At 41.0% G+C, this 14,662-nt stretch overlaps 1 protein-coding gene across 7 annotated transcripts in view; it reads right to left on the bottom strand.

Moving 5' to 3' along the window:
* Window positions 1-47: 47 nt before the first annotated feature.
* The window catches only part of kif16ba (kinesin family member 16Ba), a 47,441-nt gene continuing 32,826 nt past the window's right edge, over window positions 48-14,662 (bottom strand). For 3 of the 7 annotated variants that reach the window (XM_041784709.1, XM_041784711.1, XM_041784710.1), the window contains 4 exons: window positions 3,217-3,339; window positions 2,743-2,832; window positions 1,290-1,373; window positions 48-1,074 (listed from right to left, as the gene is read on the bottom strand). In XM_041784709.1, coding sequence (XP_041640643.1) covers window positions 913-1,074; window positions 1,290-1,373; window positions 2,743-2,832; window positions 3,217-3,339 — 459 coding nt within the window. In that variant the 3' untranslated portion in view covers window positions 48-912. Of the gene's footprint in view, window positions 1,075-1,289; window positions 1,374-2,742; window positions 2,833-3,216; window positions 3,340-8,756; window positions 12,614-14,662 lie in introns of those variants that run through there. The other 4 variants (XM_041784706.1, XM_041784707.1, XM_041784705.1 and 1 more) reach the window with 2 other exon arrangements.

Below are 14,662 nucleotides of genomic sequence, written 5' to 3' on the forward strand. Positions count from 1 at the left end.
TGCTCTAGATGAAATAAAAACACACAGGGAGCAGCATGAAGGTTTTGGTACATTCCCTTTACTGACATTCAGAGTCCATTATTGAACATTTCTTACAAGCATGATAGAAAAACTATGGACATCAACATTTACAATCTATTTACACTGTATGGCTCATGAACAGAGCAGTGGTAGTGTTCTGGATGTTTCTACAAATGCGAGACAGTGGAAGACTTCAGGATCAGGTCCCTGCAGATCCATGAAGGAGGCAGATCTGCTCACTTTAATGTCAGATATGAAATAAAACTGGGTCTGAGGCATAAAGGAGGTTTATTCTGTCATATAGCTGCTACACAAGGCTGCCTTTGCTCTGAAATACAGGTGGTGAAAGGGTTAAAATAGCCCTGCATGAAGCTAACATTTAAAGAACTACTGCAGCAGCTCAGAGATTCAGAGTTGTACTTTTTTATTGCATCTGAAGCATTTAATTGACCAATAAATGTCCCAAAGCCTGTCCTTAAGGTTAAAGTGACTTTACATGGTGCTCCTGTGGTTTTTGGAGCTGTAAATCTTTGACACCCACTGGGACTGATTAATAAATACACACACACATCTGTGTGTGTGTGGTGTTGTTGTAGCCGTTTATTGCCAGAGTGTGCAGATTTACCGTGTGTCGGATACAGTTCATAAAGTCGTATAAAGATGGTACAAATCTGGACTTTTCTCTGAATAAATCACAGGAGTAAACTCTTTAAACAGAGCTCTACATTCATGATGAAGTCTCCACCGGAAATAAGACCAGAGCGTCCCTGATGTGTCTGAGATCTCCTCAGAGGAAACTGACCTCAAAGTTCGTCTGTCTTTGACCTCCTGAGGCCTGAAAAAACACCCCGCAGGACTTCCTGTTGGTTTTGGTTTGGAGAAGGTTTCCAGTCAGCCAGTGCCGTGGCTGCTGTACTCGAAGACGCCCTTCTTAAAGAACGGCGAGAACTCGCAGACGGCGTGTTTGGTGAGACGGAAGCCGCCGTCTGCGTCGGCTCTGAGAGGAGAGCTGGAGGACGACAGCATCACCCGGAACAAATTCCTCAGGTAACGCTGCAGAAAACAGGATCAGCATCGTCATCATCAATCATCATCATCGCCATCATCTGGCAGATATACAGACCAATCAGTGGAAGCCTGGTATGATCTGGTTTTTCACTGGTTTAAACCAGAACAGGGACCTTTTAAAACCAGGATAGATATATCTGAAAGGATACCCTGTGTGAAGACGCGACCCTCCTGGTCAAACTGAGTATCAAGTCTCTCACCTCCAGCTGATTCCGACGCTCCGCCACCATCCGCTCGTCTCGGTTTCCAAACAGTTTCTTCGGAGGAAACTCGAGAGCTGCGAGCTGAAACACAAACATCCAGAATCATGAGCTGTTCCTCTAAATCAGGGGTGTCGAACTCAGTCACAGCAGGGGCCGAAATCTGAATTTAGGTCTAACCTGAGGGCCTAACAGGTCGACATTTAACTGAAAACTATCAACCGTGTTTTCACAGGTAATGAATTATAGAGAAAATTAAACAGTGATGAACAAAAAGTCAAAATGATTAAATACCACAGCATCAATGTTACTGTGTGTCCATGTCAAATAAATGCTAAATAATTAAATAAATGAGTTAAAGGCTCATAATCTGAGACAAAGTCAGCTTTATAAGTCCTAAAGGTCAAAATACAAAATTAAAAGTCAAAAATAAGGATTTAAAAAAACAAATATATGAGATAGAGACTTAAAATCATGAGTTTAAAGGTCAAGATATGAGAGAAAATACAAAATCAAAAGTTTAAAACTTAAAAACAGAAGATTAAATTCAAAATATTGAATTTAAAAGGTCAAAATATGTAATAAAATTCAAAATATTGACTCTAAAAGGTCAAAATATGTGATAAAATTCAAAATATTGACTCTAAAAGTTCAAAATATGTGATTAAATTCAAAAATTGACTCTAAAAAGTCAAAATATGTGATAAAATTCAAAATATTGACTCTAAAAGGTCAAAATACAAGAGAAAAATCAAAATTGTGACTCCAAAATGTCAAAATATGAGATAGGATTCAAAATTGTGACTCTATAAGGTCAAAATATGAGATAAAAATCAAAATTGTGACTCTAAAAGGTCAAAATATGATGTAAAAATTCAAAATTGTGACTCAAAAAGTTCAAAATATGAGATTAAATTCTAGATCAGGAGTGTAAAAAGTGAAAACATGGGATTAAAAGTCAAAGTTAGGAGTTTAAAAGGTCACAATAAGATTTAACAGGAAAAATTTTGAACAGAAAAGGTCACAATATGAGAGAAAAAGACAAAATTTTGAATTTAAAAGGTCAAAATATTAAATAAAAAGTCAAAATCCTAAATTTAGGTATAATCTCGGATTGCAAAATGAAAATATGGAATGAAAACACAAATTAATTTCTTTCCCTCATTCCTGACTATTTCTACTCTCTACTTTTTCAGTTTTTTTTATGACTTAAAGGTTTCTTGAAAATCTTCAAGGTTAAATTTACATTTCTATCCTGGAGGAAATCTGCAGACCTCATCCAGGTGAGACACTTCCAATACAAATATGAAATGATATTGCAGGCCAGGTAAAACTGCACCATGGGCTGCATTTGGCCCCGGGCCACGAGTTTGACACCCGTGCTCTAACAGAACCTCAGCCTTTAATATTGATGAGAATGAGAGGAATGGTTGAAGGTCATCAGCCGTCTTACCTCTGGATATTTGAGTTTGAGGCTTTTGTGCATTTCTCTAAAGCGGCTGTAGCGCCTGAAAACGGTCCACATCTCATCCATCACAGTGATCTGATGAACAGAGAGACAAACGCTGGTTTAGGAGAGAGAAAACATCACAAGTCTGATGTATGAACAGCTTTGGTTAAAACAGTTCCAGTGTCTGATCTAGAAACTCACGACCAGCTGTGCTGGCAGTGATTTCTGTTTATCATCTGATCTGTTGTTTCAGATCTGAGTTTATGAGATTTGACAGTCATTAACTCGTTCTCATAACTTTTTATACAGTGTCCCAACATTTTTGGAATTGTAGTTGTTATTGCAGCATTTCGCAGACGTAACAGCTGATCCAGAGAGGATCAGCTGTTACGTCAGGAGAACCGAGCTGTTGGACGAGCTCTGGTCAAAGACGAGGGGAAGTGTGGGCATGGTGGGAGGGTTGAGCTGAGAACTCACCTTCACCTCGAACTCAAAGTGCTCGTCTTTCCCCTGCCCACGGAGGACGTAACGAGGAATGCTAATTTTAACGGGCTCCTGGACGCCGTCGGAGCTCGCCACCAGAGGACGAGACATCAGGTGCTGCAGAGGACGCCACCGGGAAGGAGGAAGGAAGACGAGACGAGAAAGGAGAGGAAGAGGTACAGAGTGAAAGGTTGACTCAGAAATATCACAAACACTTGACTGAGAATGAAATACCATTAAAAAGACATGACAACAGGAAACAGAGAAAAACCAACCTTTATTTAAACAACAACTCCTCAAACATTTCAAATATTCACATCTTATTATTTCACATTAGACAACATGGAAATGTTTTAACCTCCTGAGACCCTGCATGGAAATATGAGGACATCAGAGTTTAGCAGTGTGGTACTAAACTCTGCCTTTATCATTTCAGGGATAATTGTCTGGAATTTCCTTAAAAGTTGGATCATTTTTTGGGGGGAATTTCAGGGGAATGTGCTCTGAATTTTCAGGAATTTTCATGAGTTTTTTAGAGGATATGTCTGGATATTTTGGAGTCATTTTGAAATTTTAGGGTACTCTCATGGAAATCTATTTGATTTTCTTTAATTCGACTGAGATTTTGAGGGGGATTTTCCTTCTAAATTTGTCCTAAATTTTAATGGTAATTTTAGGGAATTTGTCTGGATGTTTAAGGGTATTTGTTTGAAAATTTTCAACAATTTCCCATGAATTCTGGTGAAATTTTACACTAAATTTATGGTATTTTCATCAAAAATATTCAGGGGAATTTTATTTAAAATTTTGGTGAACTTGCTTTAAAATGTTCAGGAATTTTCAGTTATTTTTGACTGAATGTTTGGATATTTTGGAGCTACTTTGAAATTTGAAGGTACTTTGTAAGCTATTGGGGAATCTATTATTGATTATTTTGGAATTTGAAAATTTTAGGGGCAATTTCCTTCAAATTTTTCATTAATATTTCAGGGAATTTGTCTGGATGTTTGGCACATTTGTTTGGAAATTTCCTAGAATTTGGGGACATTTGTCTTCTAACTTTCTGGAATTTTCATTGCAAATATTGGGTGGAATTTGATCTTAAATTTTGAACTAGTTTCAATTTATTTTAGGGAAAATGTTGAAGTAAATGTAAGGCTTTTCCCAAAGTTTCACTGAAACTTTGAGGGAATGTTTATATAAATTTTATCAATGTCTTTGAAGTTTTAAGGTCTCAGTGATGATCTTTTGTGTTTTGAAAACTAATAATTTTCCAAGACCTCATGAACTTTTAGTGGAAAAACATTCTTAGTCAAAATGACTTCCTGTTTGTACTGTGCAGCAGATAACGCCTTGTTTTTTTTACTTATCGGGTCCAAAAATAAGTGGGAGAAACTAAAAATACACCCAGAACCCCCAAAAATCCTGGGTCTCAGGAGGTCAAGTCACTTTGAGGCAGTTTCTTTTTTGGATCAGCAGCAAAATCATATTAAATTTACGTGAGATTACCATTGTCCCTCGATAAGATGAAAAGTCAAAAATAAAAATAGTCACATGTTTACAACAGCCAATCACAGCCAGAATGTATTTAATACACACAGAGACAATGAGCATACAAATCAGCAAGAAAGGAAAATAAATAGATCAGATTTTAAGGTGAAATTTGTTTGTTTATCAGGACACAGCTCAGACATCTTTGGTCTTTACAGCAGGATCACAGAGTTTTGGAGTTTTAGCCGCTTTCTGTGAAACAGGCTGGTTATTTAGGAGAGGGATGAATCCATCAATGTTTACTGCTGCACATTTTCTAAATTATACAGAAACACTTTGATGCACAAATGTTGTCGATGTATTTGTGCACTTTAGACGGTGTGCAGACGTTTGCCTGTGACTTTTGAGAATCGAAATAACTATACAGTTCTGTGCAGAACTTTTAGGCACATTTGGGCCAAAACTGAAGCGGAGTGAGGCATGCAATGGCAAAGATGGCCACCAGAGGGCGCCATCAGCTAGGAAGGAGGATTGCCAAAATCCAAGTTAGGCTTTGGATGTCCTCGCATGTTACCAAGGACAGTGGTTCTCAACCTTTTCAGCCCACGACCCCCAAAATAAAGGTGCCAGAGACCGGGGACCCCCACTGTTCCTGAAGGTGGTTGAACACAGACATGAACATTCTACAATAGTCATGTGGAGACAAGGCCCAGCCAAACCGAGGCCCATGGAGGTCAGCAAAACCATGGTCCACTGTAAAATTAAGCTGTGATATCTGTGTTTCCGATCTAACCTGAAAAAACACTCTTATCAAAGGAACTAATAAATATTTTTAATCATTTGTGTAGTAAATAGCCATCTTAAAAATGTATGTTCTATTTCTTAAAAAAAAGGATTAAAATGGTTTTAGATTGCTAAAATGGGTTAAAAATGCCAGAGAAATGGTGGAAAAGCTGGTGAATTTAAATTTTGAAAGCAGCAGAAATGGGTTAGAACAGGCAAGAATTCAATAAAAATGGCAAAAAACAAAAAAAACAAAAAAAAAGAAACCTGAAATAGCTTTAAATGGGTTAAAAATGGGTGGAAATTTGGTGAAATTTGATGAAAAATTGATATCAACTGGCAAAAAAAGGTTAACTGGGAAAGAAAAAATAGGCAGATATTAGTAAAACAAGCAAAAATAGGCATATCAAATGGTGAAATGGAGTTAAAATGGGAAAAAAAATGGGCATAAAAGAGGTTAAAAGGGGTTAATAGTGGCAGTAATGGGTTAACAGAGGCAACATTAAGCTTAAGTGGCAAGAACAGGCAGGAAAAAAGTGGTGGAAAGTGTTTAAGAATGACAAAAATAGGCATTGAATGGTACAAATGTGTTAAAATGGTAGGAAAATAATAAAAAGGTTTTTAAAAAATGGACAAAAAATGGTGTAAAGGGGCAAAAATGTAATTTAAAAAAATATTATTTTTTTTGTTTTTTTAGGGCATCTGGAGAACTCCTCTTAGTGTCTCACGACCCCATAGGGGGTCCTGACCCCAAGGTTGAGAACCATTGGCCAAGGACATGGAAAAAAGGTCAACACATTTAGGACTAAGTAAGGGGTGGATGCATGAGTAAGTACGTCCTAGGGTACCATTCTGGTGGGCAGTAGGGTTTCCACCAGCTCCTGGTCATGCTGTGGATGTCTAAAGGACCAGAAACCACCGGTGGTCTACGGCGTATTGCCAGACAAAAGAAGTGACACTGAGCTTGACCTTGGCTGCACATTGTGGCACATCGAACGACTCCTATGTGTGTTGAATGCTTAAAACTTGTGCACTATTGGATCTCTAGAACTAATTTTTATTAGTATGAAATGAAGTGTAAAACTCTGGAATCTGAACAAGGGCCCTAAAATACTATGTTACAGTAGAAGCAGCCTGTTTCAGTGCCGCCTTCACAGTCAGCTGGAAGAGTTCCCAACTTTCAAAACCATAAGCAAGCCTGCCCAAGGAACCCACAGAACCCCCTGAGTCCCTGATAAACCCAGAGAATGGACCCTGATAAACCCAGAGAATGGACCCTGATAAACCCAGAGGATGGACTCTGATAAACTCAGAGAATGGACCCTGATAAACCCAGAGAATGGACCCTGATAAACCCAGAGAATGGACCCTGATAAACCCAGAGAATGGACCCTGATAAACCCAAAGGATGGACTCTGATAAACTCAAAGAATGGACCCTGATAAACCCAAAGGATGGACCCTGATAAACCCAGAAGATGGACCCTGATAAACTCAGTGAATGGCCCCTAATAAACTCAGAGAATGGCCCCTGATAAACCCAGAGAATGGCCCCTGATAAACCCAGAGAATGGCCCCTGATAAACCCAGAGAATGGACCCTGATAAACCCAGAGAATGGACCCTGATAAACGCAGAGAATGGACCCTGATAAACCCAGAGAATGGCCCCTGATAAACCCAGAGAATGGCCCCTGATAAACCCAGAGAATGGACCCTGATAAACCCAGAGAATGGCCCCTGATAAACCCAGAGAATGGACCCTGATAAACCCAGAAAATGGCCCCTGATAAACTCAGTGAATGGCCCCTAATAAACTCAGAGAATGGCCCCTGATAAACCCAGAGAATGGCCCCTGATAAACCCAGAGAATGGCCCCTGATAAACCCAGAGAATGGACCCTGATAAACCCAGAAAATGGCCCCTGATAAACTCAGTGAATGGCCCCTAATAAACTCAGAGAATGGCCCCTGATAAACCCAGAGAATGGCCCCTGATAAACCCAGAGAATGGCCCCTGATAAACCCAGAGAATGGACCTCTGATAAACCCAGAGAATGGCCCCTGATAAACCCAGAGAATGGACCTCTGATAAACCCAGAGAATGGCCCCTGACAATCCCAGAGAATGGCCCCTGATAAACCCAGAGAATGGCCCCTGATAAACCCAGAGAATGGACCTCTGATAAACCCAGAGAATGGCCCCTGATAAACCCAGAGAATGGACCCTGATAAACCCAGAAAAGGGCCCCAGATAAACTCAGTGAATGGCCCCTAATAAACTCAGAGAATGGCCCCTGATAAACCCAGAGAATGGCCCCTGATAAACCCAGAGAATGGCCCCTGATAAACCCAGAGAATGGACCCTGATAAACCCAGAGAATGGCCCCTAATAAACTCAGAGAATGGCCCCTGATAAACCCAGAGAATGGCCCCTGATAAACCCAGAGAATGGACCCTGATAAACCCAGAGAATGGCCCCTAATAAACTCAGAGAATGGCCCCTGATAAACCCAGAGAATGGCCCCTGATAAACCCAGAGAATGGCCCCTGATAAACCCAGAGAATGGCCCCTGATAAACCCAGAGAATGGCCCCTGATAAACCCAGAGAATGGACCCTGATAAACCCAGAGAATGGCCCCTGATAAACCCAGAGAATGGCCCCTGATAAACCCAGAGAATGGCCCCTGATAAACCCAGAGAATGGACCCTGATAAACCCAGAGAATGGCCCCTGATAAACCCAGAGAATGGACCCTGATAAACCCAGAAAATGGCCCCTGATAAACTCAGTGAATGGCCCCTAATAAACTCAGAGAATGGCCCCTGATAAACCCAGAGAATGGCCCCTGATAAACCCAGAGAATGGCCCCTGATAAACCCAGAGAATGGACCCTGATAAACCCAGAAAATGGCCCCTAATAAACTCAGAGAATGGCCCCTGATAAACCCAGAGGATGGACCCTGATAAACTCAGTGAATGGCCCCTAATAAACTCAGAGAATGGCCCCTGATAAACCCAGAGAATGGCCCCTGATAAACCCAGAGAATGGGCCCTCTGCAGATGGATTTATTGATGATATCAATGCTTATGTTTGGATCAGTAGCATTGGTGCTAGCATCCTGGCTAACATCTACCTCCAGTTAGAGCTGAAAAGTATATCAAGCCATTGGTTCTGGTGTTGGAATTATTTATTTGTCATTCTTTTTATCCAATTTCACCATACTTTCCATCCATTATTGCCACTTTTTTGCCATTTTATTCCCCTTTTAGCCACTTTTCCCATTTTTGCCACCTTTTTGCCCGTTAGCCTGTTTTGATTCTATTCTTGTTTTCTAGTTTTTCCACTTCATTTTTTGGCATTTGAACATTATGAGGTCTGACATTACTTTCTAACGGTTTAGTTGAGGTCAGTGTGCCACACCAATAGAAAGGTCATGTGTTCTGAAGGGGTTACATTTTGAAGACTATTTTTCTATAGCATAAATTAATAGAATTCATTTTTGTTTCTTTGATAAGAGTGGTTATTATTCAGGTTAAAAATAAAGTATGGTTATCACATATTAATCTACAATGGACCATGATTTTTGCGGACCTCCATGGGCCCCCAGTTTGGCTGGCTTTCCCCTTTGTCCTCTCTTAGGCGCGGCCTTACTCACAAGTCATTTCAACCTCTAAATGAATAAAAACTATTTTTGGCCCAGGTTTAAAAATACCGGAACCCCTCTTTTGCTGTGGTTCTTCTGCTGAAGGAATAGTCAAAGAGCTTTCAGGAAGAAGATCTTTTAGTCGCAATTAATTTTAATAACATCAACATTTTAAAATAATACTTAAAAAATACTTTCAAATGCCCCATTTTACTTACGTTTGATCAATAGCATCTACTCAGGTAATTTCTCTGATTTTCTACAGACATTTGGCTACAAAATGGTGAACTTATTTTAAAATGCCAAACACAATTGCCAAAGTTTCATCAGTCTTTAGAGCCTGTGTCCACTTGGAGCCCTCAGCAACAGCTTTTTGTGTTGCACTCAACTTTGCTTGGCAATGTCACTTCCCTCTAAAAAACCAGTCACAATCAAAAAGGGGCGGGACTTTTGATCTGTCATCAACAATGGTGGAGAGAATAATCAGACAAGCCTTTTTGAAGGTACCAGATGTAAGGCTGCTGCTTCAGCATGTATGTTGTGTTGGTGACATTTCCTTAATAGAAGCTAATGGTAATTTAAAACAGACACGCGTCACTGCTGGTAGAAGCTAAAAGTCTCAAGCCAACTTATAGTGACTGCCAGTGAGAAGCATTCTGAAACTTAGGTTATTGTTGGTGCCAAAAAAGGCGTTGGTGAGCGCAGGCCCCCATCCGGGGGGGCGGCCTTAAGGTGCACTTCTTAGGTACACAGGTGATTTATCAAGATCACAGCTTCTGAGGTACAACCAAACGATAACTTCCAGGAATCACATCGACCCCCTTGATGAGCAACTGAGGGCATTTCAGGTGGACCTTGCCTTGTGTAAATCATCATTTCTTGAGCTTGTAGTTTGAGAGTCATGAATGAGATTTCTATGGTCAGCCAGTCGTCCTTCTGCCTCACAAGAACGCACTTGATGTCTGAACGCCTGCGGAGTTCAAGGCCCTGAAACTGGGGCTGGGAAGGGACCAGACTGGATCCCCGTGGCGCTGGATGAAAGACACCATCCTCCCGGAGAAGGGCTATATGGGTGTCCGACAACAGGAACTGAAAGATGGTGTCCTGACGAACATGGGTAGAGTTCATGATTTTGACGCTGGTGTAGAGCAGAGGACAGATGTTTGCCAGAGAAGGTTTGCCTGGACCATCCATGTTCCCATGGATGATGTAGAGCAGATCTGCAAGGACCCGCTTGAATCTAGACGTGATGTGAAAGCCGTTGTCCAGGACAATATCAGGAACATTAGATGTCCAATCCAAAGAGAGCGCCATGAGATCAGCAGAGAGTAATGGGTGATGTTCTGTCCCTTCAGAAAACTTTTCAGGTGAAAGGATCTTCAGTAAAGCCTTGCAGAACTCCTGGGTGAGCTCTTTGCTGTGGGTATAGATCACCAAAACTGAGTCTTCAGTGCATCCGCTAAGGCGGGCATGCTGCCCTGCCAAGCTTATTTGTACTTTCTTGATTTCCTGCAGGTTAAAATGGTGAAAAACAGATAAGGAGTCATCTAATGTTGTTTCACTCGACACCACAACAAGATCATGTTCTGACAAAAGCAAGCACCCAGGCTTGGAATTGGGCTGCTTTTTGTTGGCAGTTTTGATCCAGAAGATACTCAAAAGCTTCTTGATTTCCATTCCAGGAGCCAGATATTCCAACTTTTCTAAAATCTTCTCAGATGGAAGTGACTGTAGGTGGGACAAGGCTGGTGGAAGCTGGACCAGTCTTTGATAAAACACTTCAGGAGAGGTGTTTTTGAGAGATGACACAGAGCCTTCTGGCCATCCTGAGACACCTGGGATTGTAGGCATGACAGAACTCAGAGAAGGACTACGGGTGTGATCTGCTGGATCAACCAAAGTGGCTTTGGTTTCTGAGGGGATGCAAGGTTCAGGCTTTGGTTTGAGCTGCATCCGATTAATCAGAGGAAGGTCTTTGGACATCATGGTCACATACTGAGAGAGCACATCCTTCATTTCATCTACTCCTACGTTCTGAATTATGTCCCGTGTTCCCTGCAGCCTTCTACCGGCATCTTTGTACGCATCTGAAAGCTTTCCAGTGACATAGCCCAATGTGTAACTACTGCTGGCTACTCCTTTCTCAACTGCTATATCCAGAACTTCCTTGAGTTGACTTTGAATACCTTCCTTTGGATTTTGCATGGATTTTAGAAAACCAATAAAAGAGTTCTGGGACGTTGGTGACTGGTCATTTGCCGGACCAGTTATCGAGCTCCAGTACTTTGACAAAGGATCATTATCAGGACCAGTAGCACAGTTCTGGGACTCTGGTGACGGATCACTGCAAGGACAAGTTGCAGGATTCTGGTACTCTGACAACTGCTCATCGCTCAGACCAGTGAGAGAGTTCAGGGACTTGGACAGCTGATTCTTGGCAAGACCAATGACCCAGTTCTGGGACTTTGACCACCAGTCATTGGCAAGAGAAGTGGACAAGTTCTTCGACTCGAATGACTGATCCTTAGGAACACCAGAGATGACATTCTGGGACTTTGACGGCTGACAATTGCTTGAACCAGTGGCAGAATTCTGGGACTTTAATGACAGATAACTGCTAGGCCCAGTGGCAGAATTCTGGGATTTTGACAGCTTATCATCAGCAAGACCAGGGACAGAGTTCTGGGACTTTGATGTTAGATCACTGCAAGGACAAGTTGCAGGATTCTGGGATTCTGACAACTGCTCATCGCTCAGACCAGTGAGAGAGTTCAGGGACTTGGACAGCTGATTCTTGGCAAGACCAATGACCCAATTCTGGGACTTTGACCACCAGTCATTGACGAGAGAAGTGGGCAAGTTCTTTGACTCAAATGACTGATTCTTAGGAACACCAGAGAAGAAGTTCTGGAACTTTGACGACTCACCATCGCTTGAACCAGTGGCAGAATTCTGGGACTCTGATGGGTGATCATTGGCGAGTTCTGCTTCTTGTGCCACTCTTGGGCCATGTGCTTGTTGTCTGACATTTTCCCTTAAATAAGAATCCAAATGTCCATTCCTACACAACTCTGTTGCCCTTATTTCAACCATCTTCTCATCATCAATCACACCGTAGCCTGAATCATTTCTTGATTTATTGGTGATATTCTTGTTTTCATCGGATGTGTTTGCTAAGGAGGAACAAAACTTGTGTTCCCAGACATTGGCACCATCATGTTCATAAACCCCTCTTTCTTCTTCTTCTTGTCTAACTCCCACTGTTTCTTGCAACCACTTGTTAATGTCATCATCTTTTGGAGGCTTTTTCTCTCTCTCAAGCCAGACATAAGCGATGGATTTATGTTTTTCTTCTCCCCGAGGCTTTATAAGGTCATTCTCCGGCTCACCAAACACATTTTCTGAGATGTGAAGAATGGTGTCTGCTTCAAGCTCCGAGGCAGGCAGGAAGCTAGACCACATCCCTGGGGCTCTCTGTGTGCACAAGGGGGGAGTCCATGACTACATCGTCAAGAAGGACGTGAAGGATCTTTGAATTGTACTGAAGTCCATAATCCACCCCAAAGAGAATTACAGGTCCGCCATCACCAGGTGCAGAGGTGTGTTGTAAGTGATTGGAAATTTAAAGTGTGAAGAGGTTTGCATGCAAATTAGGATGAAAAGTGTTCAACAAAAACTGTTATTGGAAGATACGAATCCCATTTAAACATGAGTAAAGCATCATTTGTGCAGTATTAATGAAAATAACCTTTATGACCTAAAGAATGGTACAACATTCCTACAATAACTTCATACATCAGTACGTTTACATGCACAGTAAAGTTGAACTCTGACCATAGCTTCCACAGGCCTTTGACCCGACTGCTGTCCACATGAGAACCAAGTGGAACCAATTTATTGATGAAAATTACTGATGTGTCTGACTCTGCTACAGTAGGCTGCAGAAAGTCCCCATTGCAGGCAGTGACTAATGGACCTTCTCAAGGTTGATCCGGTACATCATCCACCAAACAAGCAACTAAGCGGTTGTATATTTAGCATCAAAGGCCTCGTTCACACATAGGTAGGAGTTTTTGAAAAAGTAGGGGATGTTTGCTCAACAATGCAGAATCTCACTCCAACACTTTCTATGTCTTGCTTTTCTTTTTGTCTTCCTTGTACACATTTATGCTGTTTGACTCTGAGGTCAAAGCCCGGCACTGGAGCATGCTCAGAACACTGGGACGAGTCTGGCACAGTTTAACGTGTAAATACAGAAGAGTGTATCGACTTCTAAAAGTTTCCATTAGCCGTTATTTTTATTTATTTATTATTATTTTTTAAGGTTTATTTTTGGGCATTTTTGTGCCTTTATTTTGATAGAGGAGGACAGTGGATAGAGTCGGAAACAGGGACAAGAGCGGGGTAGAGACATGCAGTAAAGGGCCCCAGGCCGGACTCAAACCCGGGCCGTCTGCGTACATGGGGTCCGCCTTAACCACTAGACCACCATTAGCCGCTATTTACTTTGATAAATTTGACTTGACACAGTTTAATTGGACCAATGAGTTTATATGCATCTAAATCCAGATTGAGTCAGACGAACATAATAAATGTTTTTAACGTCATGTAAACGTACTGTATGCACCTTAGCAGACCAATGCTTTCTTACAATAACCTTCAACAGATATAAACACATTTTTCTGTACATATATGTTAAATATATATATATATATATAGAGAGAGAGAGAGAGAGAGATATATTTATACGTCTCAGCCACGGTTATCACAGCTGCTAAATTTAAAAACCAACATATCTTGACGTAATCCATTGCAGCTAAACAAAGACAAACAAACCTTAGTCTGATACCATGAAATTATTACTCTGTCAGACAATTTCTGTAATTTAGATTTCACATGGAAACAAGTTAAAAATTCTACTTTAGACTTTGGTATATTATAACAGAAATTTAGTTTTGATTTGTTCTTGTGTGATTTTTACATGCAGATTAAGATTCAATGAACTTTTGTTACTGAAAACCATGCCATTGTGATGCTGTAGCAGGGCATCTGATCTATAATCATTCTCAACAGCATAGATCCTAGGGATGTAACGATACCTCACAATACAATTTAACAAAATATGGACAAACCAACTCAAAAGAAAATATAAAACTACCACAAAAAGTCATCAAATTAGTGATTATTCCTGTGTTTCAACAATGCTTCAACAATTATAAACTTATACCGTTGTAAAGCCTGTTTATTTCCCTTTAAGGGTGCTTTCACACTAGGGACCCTGTCCCTGATCCAAGTTCACTTGAGCCCAAAGTCGTTTCGGTTCATTTTGGACGTGTGAATACAATCAAACTGCGCCTGGGCACTGGCAATTTATTCAGCAATAAAAGTCTCCAGTCACTTCAAAAACCTCTGTATCAGTGCAGCGCGAGCCCATTTAATCCTCTGAGCAGTAGTAGATGTGCAGATACGAAGAGTGACGTTGTTGGCATCTTAAAAAGTGATTTTAAATCATCCATGGCAGCA

This window comes from Cheilinus undulatus, linkage group 4 (assembly GCF_018320785.1).
Source record: "Cheilinus undulatus linkage group 4, ASM1832078v1, whole genome shotgun sequence".
Taxonomy (NCBI): Eukaryota; Metazoa; Chordata; class Actinopteri; order Labriformes; family Labridae; genus Cheilinus; species Cheilinus undulatus.